Source organism: Fukomys damarensis, unplaced genomic scaffold (assembly GCF_012274545.1).
Source record: "Fukomys damarensis isolate Sample0158 unplaced genomic scaffold, DMR_v1.0_HiC HiC_scaffold_27, whole genome shotgun sequence".
Lineage (NCBI taxonomy): Eukaryota > Metazoa > Chordata > Mammalia > Rodentia > Bathyergidae > Fukomys > Fukomys damarensis.
The window spans coordinates 1,874,150-1,891,756 of NW_022900939.1; the positions used below are offsets into that span (position 1 = coordinate 1,874,150).

Consider the following 17,607-nt stretch of genomic DNA (forward strand, 5'->3'; position numbering starts at 1 on the left):
GTGAGAGGGTCTGTTGTCATCATGGCCTTGGTTGCATGCACAGCCTTAAGTCTCTCCCAGGACTGGATGTTTAGAAGTCACCTCTGAGACATTATCAGAAGTCCTTAGGTAAACATAGATAACCAAGCGGAAAGTCACGGCGTCGGGAAGGAGGGGTCAGCACAGGTATTCAGAAGCTGGTGAAGAGCAGACTGCTTTGTGAAGACAAGCGCTCGTAAGAGAGGGCAGAGAAACGCTCACAGGGAAGCACTGCTGTCTGCGAGCAGGGAGGCAGGCGCGGGACGGGAGACTGACATGGCCTGGCTTGCCCTCCTCCTCCTGAGCTGTCTGTGGGCTCTCGCTGGGACCTCTGCCCGGGTCAGAAGCTCCTGCTGTGAGTATGGCGCTGGTTCTGGAACAACAGAGGCCCTGGGCCAAGGCAGAGACCTCAGGCACCAAGGTCTGCTGGTGAGAAAGGGCTGAAATCACTGTCACGTGGGCGTCCCTGTGCAAGTAAGTCGAGGCAGGAGCCAGTGTGACATCATCTTTCCCAACTTAATAGAACACGTTCCATGGGAGTCAAAACGATGGGTGTTTTATGAAGGTTGGACTACTCTTATGCAGGAATGACAGCTGCTGGGACAAACGCTCAGTGGCTCTCGATACCAGGACCACTAGGAGCAGGAGATTTTGGTGCTTGCTGGGGACAGATCAGTCCCAGACCTTCAGTATTATTCACTGAAGACAGAGTGGGGAAGAGGCAATGAAACCCATCTCTAAGGGAGCTCTAGAAACCACATGTTATGCCAGTGAATCATATGGCTTCAAGTTAGTAGAATGGGGTGTTTGAGAAGAGGCGAGGGATAATTGGCTTACAAAGAAAAACCACAATGTTTTCTGCATTTCTCTTTAATCGCTTAGGACACCAAGGCTAAGTGAGACAAGTAAAAGGCCTGGGAATCCTGTTTCTAAGACGGGAGGTGAGGGATTTGGTGAATGCTTTGTCTTCTCAGCTGTCCCCTCTGGAGAACAGCCCTGGGTTGATGCCATACAAGTGCTCATGGAGGACTCGGTGACGGTGTCTGCCCTCCCCAACCCCAGCATCCTGATCGCCATGAACTTGGTGGGACCCTACAACCTGGAGGCCCGGGAGCTCCTGACTAAGCAGCTGGTGGCCAGTGACTCCGCTGGTGAGAATCCCACATCTGCGCCTGCTATCCGCATTTACACCCCCGCCTACCGCTCCCCTGCCCCAGCTCTGTGCCACTCTCTCCACACCAGCGCTACCGGGATGGTACCTTTCCCTGCACACCTGGAAAGACCTAGAGAGAAATGTGTGAAGCCGGAGCGTCCAGGGAGGAGGGCAGGGAAGAAGAAAGGGCAGAGATAGACGTGAGCCAGCAGCCTTCCCGTGCACGCAGCCCCTCCTGACGCTCTTCCCCGCCTTTCCCTCCGGGAATGCTACGGACTCTTCTACTCCCGGCAATGTCGATGACAGCAAAATCTATTCCAAGTGCTTCAGAGTTAGATAACACAGTTGAAATTATCTTGTAACTATGGATTTCCATTTGATGGGTATCCTTTGCTGCTTTTCTAACCAGATACACTAGGGATTCCTGATGGGGTCATCACGTCACAGAAAAGACCCTAGATTCCATATTCCTTGAAGTACATTTCCTTTTTTTTTTTTTTTTTTTTTTTTAAACCCAGAGAAGATCAGCAACCACAAAATGTTGGCTATAATTTTCTGCAATTTGTCACATGCCCTCTTCAAGCCCTGGTGAGATGGCTTTCTTTTGTTTTTAAGCATCCCAGATGATAGAAAGGTAGTTCGGGCAAGATAAGAGCACACTGGAATTGTCTTTCAATTCTTTAAGCCTGGAGGCTACATTAACTTACAGGCCTATTTTAATTTTATTTTCTTAATACGTTTTTTTTTTTTTTTTTTTTTTTTTTGAAAGACAGATCAAAAACTTACGTGAAATAGGGAGGGGTGGAGGGAGTGAAAGGAGGGCAGAATTATGGGGAAAAAATAAGAACCAAGATACATCATGTAGGGCCGGGGATTTAGCTCAGTGGTTCCACCACCTGCTTGCCAAGTGTGCAAGGTCCTGAGTTCAATCCCTGGTACCAAATTTCTTTTAAAAAAAGAGAGATACATCATGTAAAGCTTCATGAAATGAGCTTAATGAAAAAAATAAACAAATAAACGTATGTGAATGCACTATTTAAAAATCAAAGCAATTCTGAGATGAGAGCAGGAAGCTCCGTCCCTGAGCACCTTCCCTCCCTCGCTGTCCGTCCCGTTTGTGCCTCCGCAGACCTGACCGTGGGACAACTTGCCCTCACCATCATGGCCCTCAGCTCCTCCTGCAGAGACACCGAGAGCAGGGTGTCGGCGCTGCGAAGAGAGATGGAGAGCTGGACGCCTCCGGGTGAGACCTCCTGGGGACGGAGAGGCTCACGAGGCACAGGGCCCTCGCCGAAAACTCGAAACCCAGAAGAAGGGTGGAGGTGGGAAGTGGAAAGTTAGAGAGGAGACGCAGTGCTCCCTCCGCTGCCCGTCTCAAGAGTGAGGGTTCATCACCCTGCCCCTCCATTCCATCCAAGTGCCAGGTGACACTCCTCTTCCCAGGGTCCCAGAGAAGCAACCCCTCTCCGCCACTGTGCCTTTCTTCCGAGTCAGGAAGTTGCAAAGCTTTGGTTTTGCCCATTTCACAAATGTCCCTGTCATGATGAACATTTTTCTAGGAAGTGTGTGTGTGTGTGTGTGTGTGTGTGTGTGTGTGTGTGCGCACGCGCTATCGGGAATCTAACTCAGGACCTTGGGCTTGCGAGGCAGGAGGTGGAGCCACTGAGCTAAATCCCCAGCCCCAAATGTACCAGGAATATTTTCCATGAACATTGTTCTAACGCAGATTCTCTACACCACCCCCACTCCAGCCCCCAGCGAGGAAACCATAGCCTTCTATTCACCCAGTCTGGTGGTCTTGGCTCTATGCCAGAAGAACTCCGAGGCCACCTTGCCCATAGCTGCCATCTTTGCCAAGGCCCTGCTGGCCAACACCTCTCCTTTCCACGTGGGTAAGTGAATCGCCACCACCAGGCCCTGGGCCACCTGCCGGAGCTGGTGGGGAACACAGTCCCTTTCCGTGGGGGACCTGAGAGCCTGGAATGAGTCTGGATGGGGCAAACTCCACAAATGTTTGTTGGACGTGTGGCTTAAGGAATATGTGAGAGGCAGGAGACCAGAACATGCACAAGCAAGGGCAGCACTTGAAAGGTCTGCAAGCTACAAAACCTCCCCCGGGACGAGAAGCTCACCACTCGAGTCAGAAGGTTTCTTCCAAATTAAATAGCGAATTCATCAAGTCAGTTGACTCTTGCTTCCACCCCTGCCCTGCACCATCTCTCTAATTGCTGCCCCGCTTCACCCTCTACTCCCCTTGATGCTTCTCCTTCTTTGTCCAAACGTCCTCTCTTGTTTCTATTAATCTGCTGCCATTGGAACACTGAACCCTTCCCGAAGCACGGGGACCTCCGCTTCCTTGGCTCTGCAAGCCTATGACCTCGTGGAATGGAAGCTTTTCCCTCTGCAACGCCACATGCTTCCCACCCGCCTTTCCCTGGAGAACAGCTTCCCCCAAGGGTCGCCGCCAGGGCCCGCTCCTGGGACCCCTGCTCCTCCTCTCCTGCTCTCTGAGTGGCAGCGTCCTCTCGCGCTTTCAGCCCTTGCGCACACCTCCTCAGAAGCCCCTCCGACGAGCGGGGAAAGGTACTCCAGCCCCTTCCTCTGGTCACGAAGAGGCTCCTTCCCTTCCGGAACTGCGCACGCTGCTGGGGCATCTTGGCCAGTTCAAGAAGTTTGGACTCTTTGAGTTTGGGTGTCAGTACCATTACTGTTCTTAATGAATTATGCGACTTTCAGCTTAGGGTCAGTGGGTGGGGGGGTCGATGGAATAGGAGATGCTGTCTGGCAAAATTCTCATTTATTCTGGCCTTGCCTCCAGGCTTGCTCATCCAAAATGTCTGTTGTGTACAAGTGAAGAAAACGTGTCTTTGCTGGGTGCCATGGGGTGCTACAACCCCACCATCCAAGCGCTCACAGAGCACAGCACAGAGTGCTGAGGTGGCCAAGTAGATATAAAAACAATGCCATCGGAGTTCAGGACAGAGGCTGTACGTGCCGGGCTGGAAAGACCAGCAAGGCTTCGGGGGGGGGGCACTCAGGCCTGCAAGAACTCTCCCATGAGGAGAGATAAACGCTGGGACAAGAGATGTGGGGTTGAGCACACTGCCATTCTTCATTCATTAAAAGCACGAGTTGCTGAGCTGCACAGATCTGGATTCAAATTCTGCCCCTGCCACTTTTTGGCCATGTAGCCTTGAGCAGCTACTTAACTCCTCTAAGGCTCCATTTCCTCATCTCTTAAACTATTCAGAAGCTATTTCACAGTGTGTCCTGAGGGCGAAATGGATCTCTGGACTAGAAGCAAGGGGCATGTGACAAATGTGGGCTGCTCAGTTATGCAGCCGGTGATGGTGGTGATGGCCCTGCCCTGTCCCCCATGATTCACAGGCACCGGAGCAGTGGCGACCTTGGCTCTCACGTGCATGTACAACAAGATGCCCATAGGCTCCGGGGACAGTTACAGATCCCTGTTCAGTCAGGTACTGAAGAGCACTGTGGAGAATATCAGCAGGAGGATCAGAGACAATGGCATCATCGGAGACATTTATAGCACTGGCCTCGCCATGCAGGTAAACCCACCCTGGCTGCGCAAGCCTGGACTCTGGGATCAGCAGACCAAGGGTCTAACATCTCTGGGAGACCCCAGCTAGTGCGACAGGGTGCAGATCCTTGGGGTGCCTGGGGCCTCCATGTCTCCACTGGTTCCTTCTTCCCTGGCTCACGGGTGAAGTGTGAAAACAATCTTATGTGAATGAATTTTCCTTCCTTGGAAAAAAAATCTCCAAGAAAGCTTTGGTTTGTTATTAATAATAAGCCGGGTGTGGTGGCACACGCCTGTAATCCCAGCACTCAGGAGGCTGAGGCAGGAGGATTGCTGTGAGTTCGAGACCAGCCTGGGCTACATAGTGAGTTCCACGTCATTCTCAACTACATAGTGAGACCCTGTCTCAAAAACCAAAAAAAAAATTATAAATAATAAACAAACCAGTAGTAATCAATAGAGACCTTTGACTGTTTTACGTATAAATAATGATACTGAAGCAATCCTTAAAAACGCTGAATTTTTTTTATTCAGGCTTGCCAGACCAAATGTCCTTTTTCAACCCTTCATCGTGATCTAGAAAAGCAGGTCACTTCAGCGTGGGTCATGAGTGAGGACGGAGATCACTGACGAAGTCTGTCCCCGACAGATAGGTGTGGGCCGACTCCTAGCTGAGCCTGGTTTCCCCATCTCTCTCCTCCCGCTCCCAGGCTCTCTCTGTGACGCCTGTGCAGCCCGCCAAGGAGTGGGACTGTGAGCAGACGATACGTGTCGTGATTGAGGAGATTAAGCAGAGAAAATTCCAGAACCCCATGTCCATTGCTCAAATCCTCCCTTCCCTGAAAGGCAAGACCTACCTGGACCTGCCCCAAGTGACCTGTGCTGGTGGTAAGAACTCTTTCAACAGTGTAACTTCTTCTGTCCAGAAGCAGCAGATACGCCAAGGAGGAAGGGTGGCTCAGGCTGAGGGACATGCAAGCCTGCCGTGTTACCGGACTTCCGATCCCCAAAGTGCATGCACACACAGCCAATCACCCAGCCCTCAGGACTCAGCCTCCCGTCCACTGCATTCAGCGTTCATGTCCTGAGCACCTGCTGTGGGCAAGGGCTGCTGTGGGGTACTAGGGCAGGGATGCCCATGTTCCCAACAACAAAACAGCTTCTTTCATTCTCTTGACAGATATGCCACCAAACAGTACGCACACCACATGGCGTCTGCTCTTAGCAAAGTAGGAGATAGATCCACATACAAAGTGCTACAGTGTTTGGAATGATTAAGTGGATATTAAACATAAATTAAATCCACACACAGAACAAAAACGTCAAAGCAAGTAAGGGCCAATTCTTGATTTTATTTGGGAGCCTTAGCAGAATAGAGATGGCATTTCAGCCAAGCCTTAAAGATCTAATTATGAAAGCTTGGTCTTCCTAGAGCTGCAAAGGGATGGGGTAGAAATATAGCATCCTACTTTTTATTTCAAAATATCTTTATTTTCTACAATTATAAATGTAATAGCAAAACACTTAAAACTCAAAGATTGCAGAAATAGACATTTAGAAATTAGGAAATCTTCACAAAGATTGAACCACTCCAGAGCTAACTGTTTCTCTAAATTCTTTCTAATCACCTACTACTACGTTGCTCACTGACACTGCATGGACTGCTTAAGACAAGGAAAAGAATTATAAATTTCTTGTCTATCACAATGCAAGGTCTACAGAGACCAAAATCCAGCAAACTGATCTCAGTCATATCGAACACTACCAGATCCACCCACCTCCGTAGCCTGCTTCCCAGTGATTTCCCTACATTACCCAGAGGGCTGGCAGCTTTGCCAGGGTTCCGCTCGGCTGTCCAAGTACCGTGGTAACCGCTCGGAAATGTACTGCCTGCACAACCTCCTTTCTGGGGTCAGTCCTCACTCACAGAGGTTTTGCATCTATCACAGAAGCCCCCGGTCATGTCGGAAAGACTCCGTCTCTGTTTTTCACAGACCAGGAAGTGCCTCCAGCTCTCCCCTCCCACCCCACCCCGGACCCCACCTCAGCATCCAACATCACAGTGATATACACCATAAACAACCAGCTGAGAGGGGTGGAGCTGCTCTTCAACGTGACCACGGAGGTCAGTGTGAAAGGGGGCTCGGTGCTCCTTGTGGTCCTAGAGGAGGCCCAGCGCCAAAGCCCCACATTCGCGTGAGTGTCACACGTGGTGTTCACCACGCTTCCCAGGCCTAACCAAATCCCACGCCCTCTCCTCCCTTCATTTCCTTACGATTTTTTCCTTCCAGCAAGTGACCAGGTTTTTATCCGACAGCCTCTTGAAGAGCTTGCAGTCTAGTAAATAGAAAAGACTTTCATGAAAAATTAAATCACACAACTCAATACAGAGTTGCAATAATTGAAATACAAAGGAAAGAGACTGGGTTGGGAGAGTGGAAGGAGGGTCCCGGGCTTTGGACAACAGGGCTTCTGTGCTGTTGAGGAAGATGTGGGCCAGGTTCACGGCAGGAAGAAGGGATGGCTATCAAGTAGCACGGGGTGGCAGTGAGCAGGCAAAGTGGGGTCGGGGAGGAGCCAGCGTCGCTAGACGAGAACACAGGATGAAGAGAAAGTTGGTGATACTGTAAGAAGCCTGAAACCCCAGGGTCGGAGATTCACCTTCTTGTTGCACTGCAAGTTTTCTTTTAATTTATCCATTAGTGTGTGGGATACAGAGTGACTTCTTTCACTGTGGGCATTTGGCGCGTGCGCTTGGCACATCTTAGCGTCCCCTCCCCTCGTGTCCGTCCCTCCTTACCCATCTCTTGACCCTCTTTTCATCTGCAGTAGATCTAGCTCCTTGCTTCCTTTTATCTGTCATTTATTTAGCTCTTTATTTGGTCTTTGAATTTCTCACATGAGAGAGATTATATGGTTCTTAAACTTGCAAGTCTGATTTATTTCACTTAACATTATGTTTTCCAGGTGCATCCATTTTCCTACAAATGACTCCATTTTGTCCTTCTTTATAGCAGAATAGTGTATAAATACCACCTTTTCTTTGTCCATTTATATGTCTGTGAAGCTTCTACACAGCAAAGGAAACAGTGAATAGGGTGAAGAGACAACCTACAAAATGGGGGGAAATGCAAGCTAGTCCTCAAAGCGGACTCCCTATCAGGGAGAAGGAAAACACAGAAATAAAGCACAGAGGAGGACATTAAACTTGGGGGAATGTTTATAGTTTGCAGACAGAAAAAGCAACAGAGAAACATGAGAAATTCTCAGTTTAGGAGGAGTCGGGAAAAGGGGCAACTTGTGGAAAGGAAGTGATTTAATTTTCATATCCTCCAAATATACTTACTTCTTTGGCCTCACTTTAGTGTTACCTGAATTTCCTTTTCTAGATTGTAAATATAGGAAATACGCATAGTAAAACTTTAGAGAAAAATTATTAAGAACAAAACAAATCATCTACAGTTCATTCACAATAAAAGAACTGTTAATTTTTAAGTTTTATGTTTTTCTATGCATAATACAAATAGTTGTGATTCATCATCTGCATGGAACAGATATTTCTGTAAAATAGGCATCCCATATTTTCATGTAACATACTGCATAGTGCTTTCCCATTTTATTGAAAATTATCAAAAATGTATTATTTTTGCAACTTCAAAATTTTTTGATTTCAGATTCTCATTCTATCACTCAACTATTTTTCACCCATTCTTAGGCATTTACACTTTTAATGTTTTTTTTAAATTATTCATTTTAATGTCATTTAATACCAAGTAAAGTAATTTCATATCTATTAGTCTTTTGCATTTTTCACCTTTGACAAGCTTTTTCCTGATCTTTAAAGCATTTAGAGTCACTCTGTCCCTTCGTTTTATCCTCTGTGGCCTGACCTAAAGTGAAGTGTTGATCATATATGATTTTGTGCTTAGATTTGAAACAAGAATGACGTCTTGGGGACTTATGGTTTCTTCTATCAACAATATTGCTGAAAATGCTAACCACAAGACCTACTGGCAGTTTCTGAGTGGCGGGACATCTTTGAGTGAAGGTAAAAAAAGAAGAAAGATCTTTTTTCCAGAGTCTGGAGAATTTATTGATTCATTTAATCAGTAAATAACAGTCAGATTGTATATCTAGTTACATATATATATATATATATATATATATATGAGTTATGTGTGTGTGCACCATTTTCAGGTAGAGAGATCAACTCGGTATTAGTGATTCTTTTGACAGAGAAGAAAACTGTCTTTAGGACTTCTGTATAGGGTGAATCTAGCATATGATAGAAAAGACAAATAAATTCAGGTTTTCAAACTCCAGGGTGCACGTACTTTCTACCATAACATCACAACATTCACTCTTTACCTTCTTTTCTCGTGTTATTTTTAAATCACTAATTAAAGGGGTATCTGTGCCCGCATGTTTGCATAGAGGAAGTAGAATAAAACTCAGGCCCCAGCCAAATCTTAACGTTTCTGCAAATAGTAAATAGCCTCCAGCTTAAAGAGCACTGTTGTAGGGCTCTGTCTGATGGTGATGTGAACTAGTCCGGCCGATGTCAATGTCACCATGTGGAGAAAATCAAAGGCAATCAAGTCACAGCAGAGCTGAGGCCGTGGCTTCACACCAGCCTTCGTCACCCAACCTTACAATGCAGAGCTGTTTTTCTTAGCATCTATCACACAGTTTAACAAAACCTGGTGACTTCAAACTTGTAGGATTTCAGCAAAGTGTATAAGAGAGATCTTGGAGTCACGCAAGGCTTGAAGTTCCTCTTTTTATTTACAAATTACATTATTCAAGTAATCTATCATCCCTGGGCCTCAGTCTCTACAGCTATAAAATGGAGATAGCAATAACCATTCCCTGCATTATTATGAAGATTAGAAATAATGCTTTTAAAATTATTAATTTAGTGGCTTTTGCATGGGATATGTTAAAATGCTTATTTTTTATTAGTTTTAATTTTTCTACTACCTTTCTCAAGAGATTGCCCTGGGAATTTAGGCTTATTTTCATGTCTGCCAATTACTTCTCTTCTCTAGGAGAAAGGCAGGTAAGGAGAGATCTCTGAGATGCAAAAAATATTTGGGCCTGAAACTATCATTCTTTCTGTTGCCTGAACTACATAAAAAATAATAGATGATGCCAGGGATTTAGCTCAGTGGTTCCAGCGCCTGCTTTGAAAGCACAAGGACCTGAGTTCGATCCCCAGTACAAAAAAAAAATGATGTCATCACTAATCTTTCCCATCCTGAGAGATAAGAGTTGTCAACCCACCGCCCTTCCTTGTTTCTCACAAAATCAAAAATGAATGTGAGATACAACTTTGAATGCTCTTATTTTGGCCTAAATAAGCCATTTTAATAATAATTTATCTCACAACTTCTATGTGTTCGGTACCATACTAGCCACCAGCAATTATTACCTCTAATCTTGAAGATAAGTCTTCAGAAAATATATTATTGACAAAACTCCTATGTTTTATGGCTGTGTCTAGATGTCCCCCCAAAGCCTCATGCAGTCATAGGCGGGGCTTTGCAGAGGTGGCTGACTCTAAGGTGTGATTACTAAGTTAATCCACTGATGCTTTGGCATAGTTCTGCTGTAATCAAGGATGGGACGCTGGGATTGATTCCTGGTGCAATGCTAGGTGTGAGCACTACCCACCCTAAGGGCAGGTAGCCTGGTTAAGATATAAGGGACAGGAAGTGACTTGTCACTTGTCGCTGTTCGTTCCCCTGCTTTTGCTGTCTTCTGCCTGCCATGAACTGTTTCTCCCCTGCAGTGCCCCACTCCACGTCACCCTACCTTGGAGCCCATCAATCATGGACTAAACCTCTACAAACCGTGAGCCAAACAGACCTTTTCTCCTTTAACTTTGGGCGTCAGGTATTTTTGTCTCAGCAAGGAGAAAAGTAACTAAGACACTATGTGAGGGGAAAGAGGCTGGCACATCTGAAGGGGCTCACCTACACATGCTCCTCTAACTGGCAACCTAGAGACGGAAATAAGAACGCTGTGAATGTCAATTCCATGTTTCTTCCCAACTAATCACACTGCTTCTCTCTCTCCAGGGCTGTTTTACCCCTCCCGCATTTAACGGGCTGACCCTATGGGTAGAGATGGTGCCATTCGCCATGGTCACCTCAGGTTATGCTCTGCTTCTCTCTAGGGGTCGCTGAGTACGTACCCTTCAACCATGAACACATCACAGCCAACTTTACCCAGTACTGAGAAGGACGTGGGTGCTGCTTGTGCTGGACACCTTCTGAGGATGGGAGAAGAGTTTTCACTTTATTTCAAATCTCTGCAAAAGAGTGGATGTCTATAGTGCTCCCCTGCTCCTGGTTAGAACACAGAGAGCTTATATGAAATCAGTGATGCGAAGCTCCCTGAGGTCCCAGCATCTGTGACTACTGAAAATAAAATCAGCATCGGAATGCAGTGACTGCCAGTCGTCATTTAACCCTAGGGCTTCGATGGCGAACCTTTTAGAGCTTTCAGTGATACAGACAGCCTGCTGAAGAATGTGTGCCAGGGGTTCGTCACCATTGCTCTAGGGAGATGGGGAGGGGGTGCCCCAGCAATATTTTTGGAGATCATTCTGATCTTTACGGATTTAACTATCCACTCCTTATTGCTCCAAAAAAATTTGTATTTTTGTCTATTTGTTTTTGAGACAGGGTCTCACTAGTTAGCCCAGGCTGACCTTAAACTCACCATGATCCTCCTGCTTCAGCGTCCTGAGTGCTAGGATTACAGGCATGAGCCACCACACCTGGCAATATATTTTTTAAATCTCCTATTTGTGTTTCTTATGCCAAATACCTCTTTCTAAATCAAATTAATGGAAACATACATCCATACATAAAAATATACATCAAATAACCAAAATTATTTTATATGAAAACTCTCCAATGGCTCAGAAGTTAATAAATGATGTCCTAACTCCCTTTCCCTTTCTAATATTTTTTCTGGGTAACATCAATTTTTAAGTTTTGTTTTTTTTTGTTTTTTTTTTTTAAGGAGAAAGGATTTAATTCAGCTCACAGTGTGCAGAAGTTTCAGTCCCTAATTGGCTGATTCCAAGGCACAGTAGCATGGAAGAGAGCATCACAGAGGAGAAACAGTCCATAGCAGGCAGAAAGCAGCTTAAAGTATATTATTATATAATTTCAATATACTTATATATGAATATAATTATATTTTATGTAATATGTAGTTTAAATAGTGTATTTTAAGTATTAGATACAGATCTTTCAAAAATATTTAAGCTTTCAAAGGCAATCATAACTATAATCCATGATAGGAGTCAACATTGGTACAAATTTCCTAGAGAGAGATATGAAAATGTGTACCCAAAAGCCTAACAGAAAGAATTGACCCTCCATGTTCACAAGTCTTACGTCTGCAGATTCAACCAATTACATATCAAAAGTATTTTTAAAAAACTAAATCCGTAATGAATACGTAGATTTATTTCTTGTCATTCTCTAAACAATACAGTATAACAACTACTCACATGGTATTTATATTTTATTAGGTATTATAGGTAATCTAGAGTGAACTGAAGTGTACGGAAGAGTGTGCATAGGTTCTCTCCAAATGCTCTGACAGCTTTCACAGGGACTTGATCATCCTGAGATTTTGGAGTCCCTAGAGATTCCAGAAACAATACCTAGGAACAGCCAGACTCAACTCGGAATCAGGAAAATCCCAATTCTTACATTTATACAAAGAGAACAATCACAGAGGACAGGTCGCTGTCCAAGTGTCACACTGGCTGTGCGGTTATCAGGGCACAGGCTTGGTGTGCACTGAAGTGGACAATGGATGTGCTCCAAGTGCCAACCTGCCTCCAGGCATTTGCCTTAAAATGTATTTATGTGCACACACACTGTAAAAATAAAGGAGGCTGTGGTGAGGGAGGAGTGGGGAAATCCGTAAAGTACATGTACCTGCTAGTGTCTTAGAACAGGAAATCACATCAATCTACAAGATACCTATTCTTCTAAGACATTTCTAATTTGTCATATGTTCCCAGTACATTTTCTAGTTGGTTTGTGTTTATCATTAACTCAGGAAAGGATATCTACTCTGCTGAAACACGAGAGACAGTTATGCAGGTTAAGAATTTTTTTAAAGCTATGATCCTCTTGTTTCCCCTGTCCCTGATTCTTATCTTTGGGTCATTCAGCACCAGTAAAATACCTGAGAAGACACAGTCAAAGGGATTTCATTAGCATATCTGATTTTTTTCAAAATGATAGCATAAAATTACTCAAAATACTAAACAAAAATCAAGACCAGAACCACATATACAGAGAAACCTAACATTTCCTCTAGGTTCGCCCCACTATTTTACTGTCACTACTCACACTTTTATACCCTCCCACGAGCATGGGGGGTAAACCCCACAGTGATTAGCACAGTGCCTATAACAAAAATACATATTAAATTAACGATTTCCGTTCCAGTTGGAAAAAATAATTTACAAATATAATGTGAGGAGAAAATCTGGGCTCCAAAAAGATTTCACACAGTCATTCTGTACATGCTAGTAAACATGCTGAATGACTTGGGTGTCTCTAATTAACTAAAAGGTTGTCGGTTTCATCTGTGAAAGGAGTTTGGCCTACAATCCTCGCTAAAATTCTTAGTTTGGAAAAGTTTTAAGAGCGGTATTCTTAAAGATTTCTGGTAATAAGATACTTGCCCAAACATGCTGGATTTAATAAAGAAGAATGAATTAAAGTGTGACAGAACCCTGTCTAACCAAGCGTGGGCCCCTTCCTGCGTGACGCCCAAGCACGAATTTGGTTCCAGTGTCAGAACAATAAAAAGCACTTTTCTGACCTCTACTGGCCAGGGATGATAAAGCCTAAACTTTAGGAGTAGTGAAAAAGCAGAGGGAAGACTGGCAGCAAATGTCTTCACCTGTGCGCAATTTTACTGGCCTAGAACTAAATGCACGAATGACCTACATGAAGGGTGTGAATGAGGAAAGCACAGTTCAGGAATGGAACACAACAGAGTCATTCAGTCCCTTCCAGCTGAGAACCCGGAATTCAAAACAAGGACTAAACCTTAATCTCACTCAAATGCAAATGGCTCTGAGATTAAAACCTCTTGTAGAAGATACAAGAATTCTTCCCAAGAAAATTAAAGTAGAGAGAATAAAAATTAACAAAATGATCCTACGTTTTAAAGAACCAACATGCCAAATACGCTTTTTGAAAGTAGAATACAAAAATGAAAAACGTGTCCAAACACATTAAAAAAAATGAGTAGTAGGTCCGGGGAAGTAGCCCAGCAGCACAGCATCTGCCTTGCAAGTGCAAGGCCCTGAGTTTGATTCCCAGTACCCCCAAAAGATGTGTAGTAAAATGATGACAATTTAAGCAGTGCAGCACCAATGTCAGGCACGGAAATGGAATAAAATATCAAAAGGCACCCAAAAAATTATGTGAGATTTAGCACAGTATAAAGTCACACTTTAAATGAGAATTTTCAACTTGAATAATTATGTTAGATGTCTACCTCAAGCCCTAATAGGCATATTATTCAAATCAATATCATTATGCTCTCTCTCTCTCTCTCTCTCTCTATCTATCTATCTATCTATCTATCTATATATATATATATGCATCAAAACATCTGTAACTCCATAAATATCTACAATTATTATGTGTCAGCAGAATAAAACCTGTAACACTTGCAAAGTTTCTCAGGAAAAAAAACTTAAGAAAATTACTTGGCAGATGTTACTATGGAAAAATGATAAATCATCATCCTTCAAAAAACAAAGTAGCAGACACTGAAAAACAGTGGAACATGTAAAACCACACAGGAATTAATAAACAATACACAAGTAGTTTTGAATTTATAAGAAAACACCAACAGTGCAGTTTAAAAGTAGACAAAGCACAGGCTGCGGATTTAGCTCAGTGGTTCCTGCCTGCCTCACAAGCACAAGGACCCAAGTTCAATCCCTGGTATGAAAAAATAAAATTAAATTAAAATTAAAAAATAATAAAAGTAGACAAAGCATACATGCAACCAGATAGCAAATGCAGAAACAGATAAAAACTTACGAAGTCAAAGGTGTTATTTAAAAAATTTTTGTTGCTGTTATTGGAGACAAGGATCCACTATATAGTCCAAGCTGTCCTTGAACTCAGTGTAGTCCAGGCTGGCCTCAACCTCACAGCAATCATCCTGCCTCAGCCTTCCGAGTGCCAGCATTACGGGTGTGCACCACCATGCCAGACTAAAATATTTCATTAGTCATCATTAAACTGTATGAAAGCTAACTTACAATCAGTGTGTGATTCACCTAAACGGGACTCAGAATGCCATAAGTAAACTTTAGTCCACTTTCATCCAATCAACTCTGAGGCTGGTTTGGTTGTGAGGATTTTTATATTTCATGTTTCGCATTTCCGCATGATGCTTCAATTTAAAAATAAACTTTAAAATTGTGCTGTCACTTCTAGACTTCTTACACCTCAGTGCCTATTTACAACTTTGAACTCTATCCGAAGACAAAGCTGTTCCTCGCCTTCAGCTTAGTCTTGCCCTAGGTAGAGTGATGAAAACAAAATGGAGAAGATGTATATCTATTTCCTCATCTTGTGTTTTTATCAGTCAAGAAAGACTTTGCCTGCCCCAGTCTCTCCTCACTTCCGACCTCCCTGGGGCCTCACCTGCTGTGGTATGAACTGTGTTCCCTCTGTACACTGGAGTTCTAACCTGGGTCCCTCAGCATGCGACCTTATTTGAAGACAGGATCTTCATGTTACCTGGGAGCTAGGTAACACAGCAAGGAACCAGCAACACACCTCAATTCTTCGTCTTCCACAAAAGATCTCAGACAAGGCATGTAGGCTAATGTTCTGGGAAGTGGTGGCACAGGTGATACCATATTTTTCTTTTAAGATAAAATGTTAATGTATGAGTTGTTTTTCCCAAAGTAAAACCTCTATGTCCAGGTTTAATCGCAGTTGGCACTTTGGGATAAATAAGTGGGTTTTGGGTTGCAGTTTGGCACTCTGTCTCTAAAAGGTTCACTATCACTGGTAGAGATTATTATACAGTACAGATTGGGAAAGGATGGATTTTTGGAGTGAGGAGGCCTTCAAGCACGAAGATGGAAGAGTGCTAAAACGACCCTTGCACTGAATGAAGTCTCAGGTTGCATTTGTATGATTGACTGGGTCTTTCAAGGAACATCCTTTCTTTCCTCTGAGGTCATAGTTCTTGTACAAATAAAATGGGCTGTTTGTAGGTCCCTGTTTACTCTGTAGGTGGGTATCTCCAGCCTGGTTTGAGCCCTTGAGGTTTTCCAACCTCCTGCCCATCGTCTGGACTTTCTACAGGCACTGGGTCTTATTAACCCGTTTAGTAGATGTTCCATCCTTTTACACTAATGTTTGAAATCACAAGCTTGTGTGGCTGTTATTTATAGCTAATGATTCAAAAAATGAAAGGAGGCTTTTCAATTAACCCCCAGTCACCAGTCTCCAGCCCGCTGGTGACTAACTTTCTGCCTAATACTCCCAGAAGTCACCAAGTTAAAAACAAGGCCATTAGGGTGATGGGACAAGTTCCACTAACTCTGGAAGCCAGCTAAGGGACCAAATGAATGAAACTGCGAGCAGAATTCTTCCAGGACTTTCCAGCTTTTCAGATGTCTTTGCCATTGCCATTGCAGAAAGGCCACAGAACAGATTTAGTAAGATTTAAGCACAGCAGACATCAGTTCCCATTTGCTAATCCCATTTGTATCCTAGAGGCTTGGATAAAGATCCTTTTTCACTCTAAAGCTCCAGGCCCGTGAAATGACTAATCCACTGTTCCCCTCAAATGATAATTGCACATTATTTCACTGTGTAGGGCAGGGGCCCTGCAGGTAGGGAAAGACAGGGTAAAGGCCTCGTGGAACTTTATCAAGATCAATAAAGAAACTCATTAAAAGCAGTTTCTGCCCTCACGGGTAGACTGCAGCTGGGGTAGCAGGAAGACAGGACGGAAAGCTGGCTGGCGCGGGAGAGGCCCCGGCACCCGCACTACCAGGAGTGCCGGCTCCCTCACCCACCTGACCAGGGCGAGGGGCCGAGGGAGAGCCACAGGCCGACTCTTACTCACCATGGAGGGCACGCTCGTGTGCCCACGGCCATCGGCGCGACGCTGGCCGATACGCACGTGCACACGCGCCCCCGTACCTCGCCGCCCTCCGCTCCACTGACCCGGGACCGAGGGACAGGGAGGAACCAAGCGGCCAGAGGCCCGGGTTAGGCTCAGAGCCGGGGCCGCAGATGAAACGGAGACGAGGCCCCGGGAAGGGAAGACGCTCGTCCCGGCGAGAGGGGCCGGCGGTGACCCCCGGGCATAGCGTCGCCGTCCACCCTCTCTCTCGTCCACCTTTCCCCCAGCGGGGCCGTCCTGCCCTGCTGCCCTTCGCCCTCGCTAGTCCTTCCCGGGGCCGAGTCGGGACACTCGGGGGCCGCGGGAGCCCGGACAGGTGGGGAGGTCTCTCCGCCGCCTTGGCTGCACAAATCACAAGTCCGCGGCGTTTTCCCCCGAGGGAAGGGACATCACGAGGGACTTGCATTGCCGAGAAAATCCCACGCCTTCACAATGTGTGATCCGAAGACAAAACGAAAGGATGCGGACTGTACACCGGACTGCAGACCCGGGCACGACGCGCCCACTCCCGCGCCGGAACCAAGGTCCACTGCTCGAGTTGCTTCCGCTTCCGCGGGGACTCTCTGAGGGACGGACCCGCGGGAGCACAGCTTCCGTCCGGGCGCTGAGGCGTCCGCGTTCGTTTCCAGCCCGGCCTCTCAGCTTCGCTCCTCGCTGGACTCGCTGGGCTCGCGAGCATGTG

General features: G+C 45.3%; 3 protein-coding genes across 3 annotated transcripts in view; 2 read left to right on the forward strand and 1 right to left on the reverse strand.

The window, feature by feature from the left end:
- The first annotated feature begins 246 nt into the window (after positions 1-246).
- On the forward strand, positions 247-10,952 carry Cblif (cobalamin binding intrinsic factor). The gene is made up of 9 exons (XM_010633094.3): positions 247-373; positions 993-1,169; positions 2,301-2,414; positions 2,923-3,063; positions 4,559-4,740; positions 5,423-5,600; positions 6,707-6,908; positions 8,642-8,760; positions 10,891-10,952. The coding sequence occupies exons 1-9, from the start codon at positions 295-297 to the stop codon at positions 10,950-10,952; spliced, it is 1,254 nt and encodes a 417-aa protein (XP_010631396.1). The 5' UTR covers positions 247-294.
- Stx3 (syntaxin 3) overlaps positions 6,055-17,607 on the reverse strand; it is a 45,913-nt gene continuing 34,360 nt past the window's right edge. Inside the window, exon 9 of the mRNA XM_010633091.3 lies at positions 6,055-7,049. Coding sequence (XP_010631393.1) covers positions 6,984-7,049 — 66 coding nt within the window. The 3' untranslated portion in view covers positions 6,055-6,983. The remainder of the gene's footprint in view (positions 7,050-17,607) is intronic.
- Mrpl16 (mitochondrial ribosomal protein L16) overlaps positions 17,386-17,607 on the forward strand; it is a 4,668-nt gene continuing 4,446 nt past the window's right edge. The window contains exon 1 of the mRNA XM_010633127.2: positions 17,386-17,600. Within this exon, the coding sequence (XP_010631429.1) occupies positions 17,386-17,600 (215 nt within the window). The remainder of the gene's footprint in view (positions 17,601-17,607) is intronic.

Coding starts and splice junctions, on each gene's coding strand:
- Cblif (XM_010633094.3), top strand. CDS start 295: ATGGCCTGGCTTGCCCTCCTCCTCCTGAGCTGTCTGTGGGCTCTCGCT. Junction 4,741..5,422: donor GCACTGGCCTCGCCATGCAG/GTAAACCCACCC, acceptor TCCCGCTCCCAG/GCTCTCTCTGTGACGCCTGT. Junction 6,909..8,641: donor CGCCAAAGCCCCACATTCGC/GTGAGTGTCACA, acceptor TTTTGTGCTTAG/ATTTGAAACAAGAATGACGT.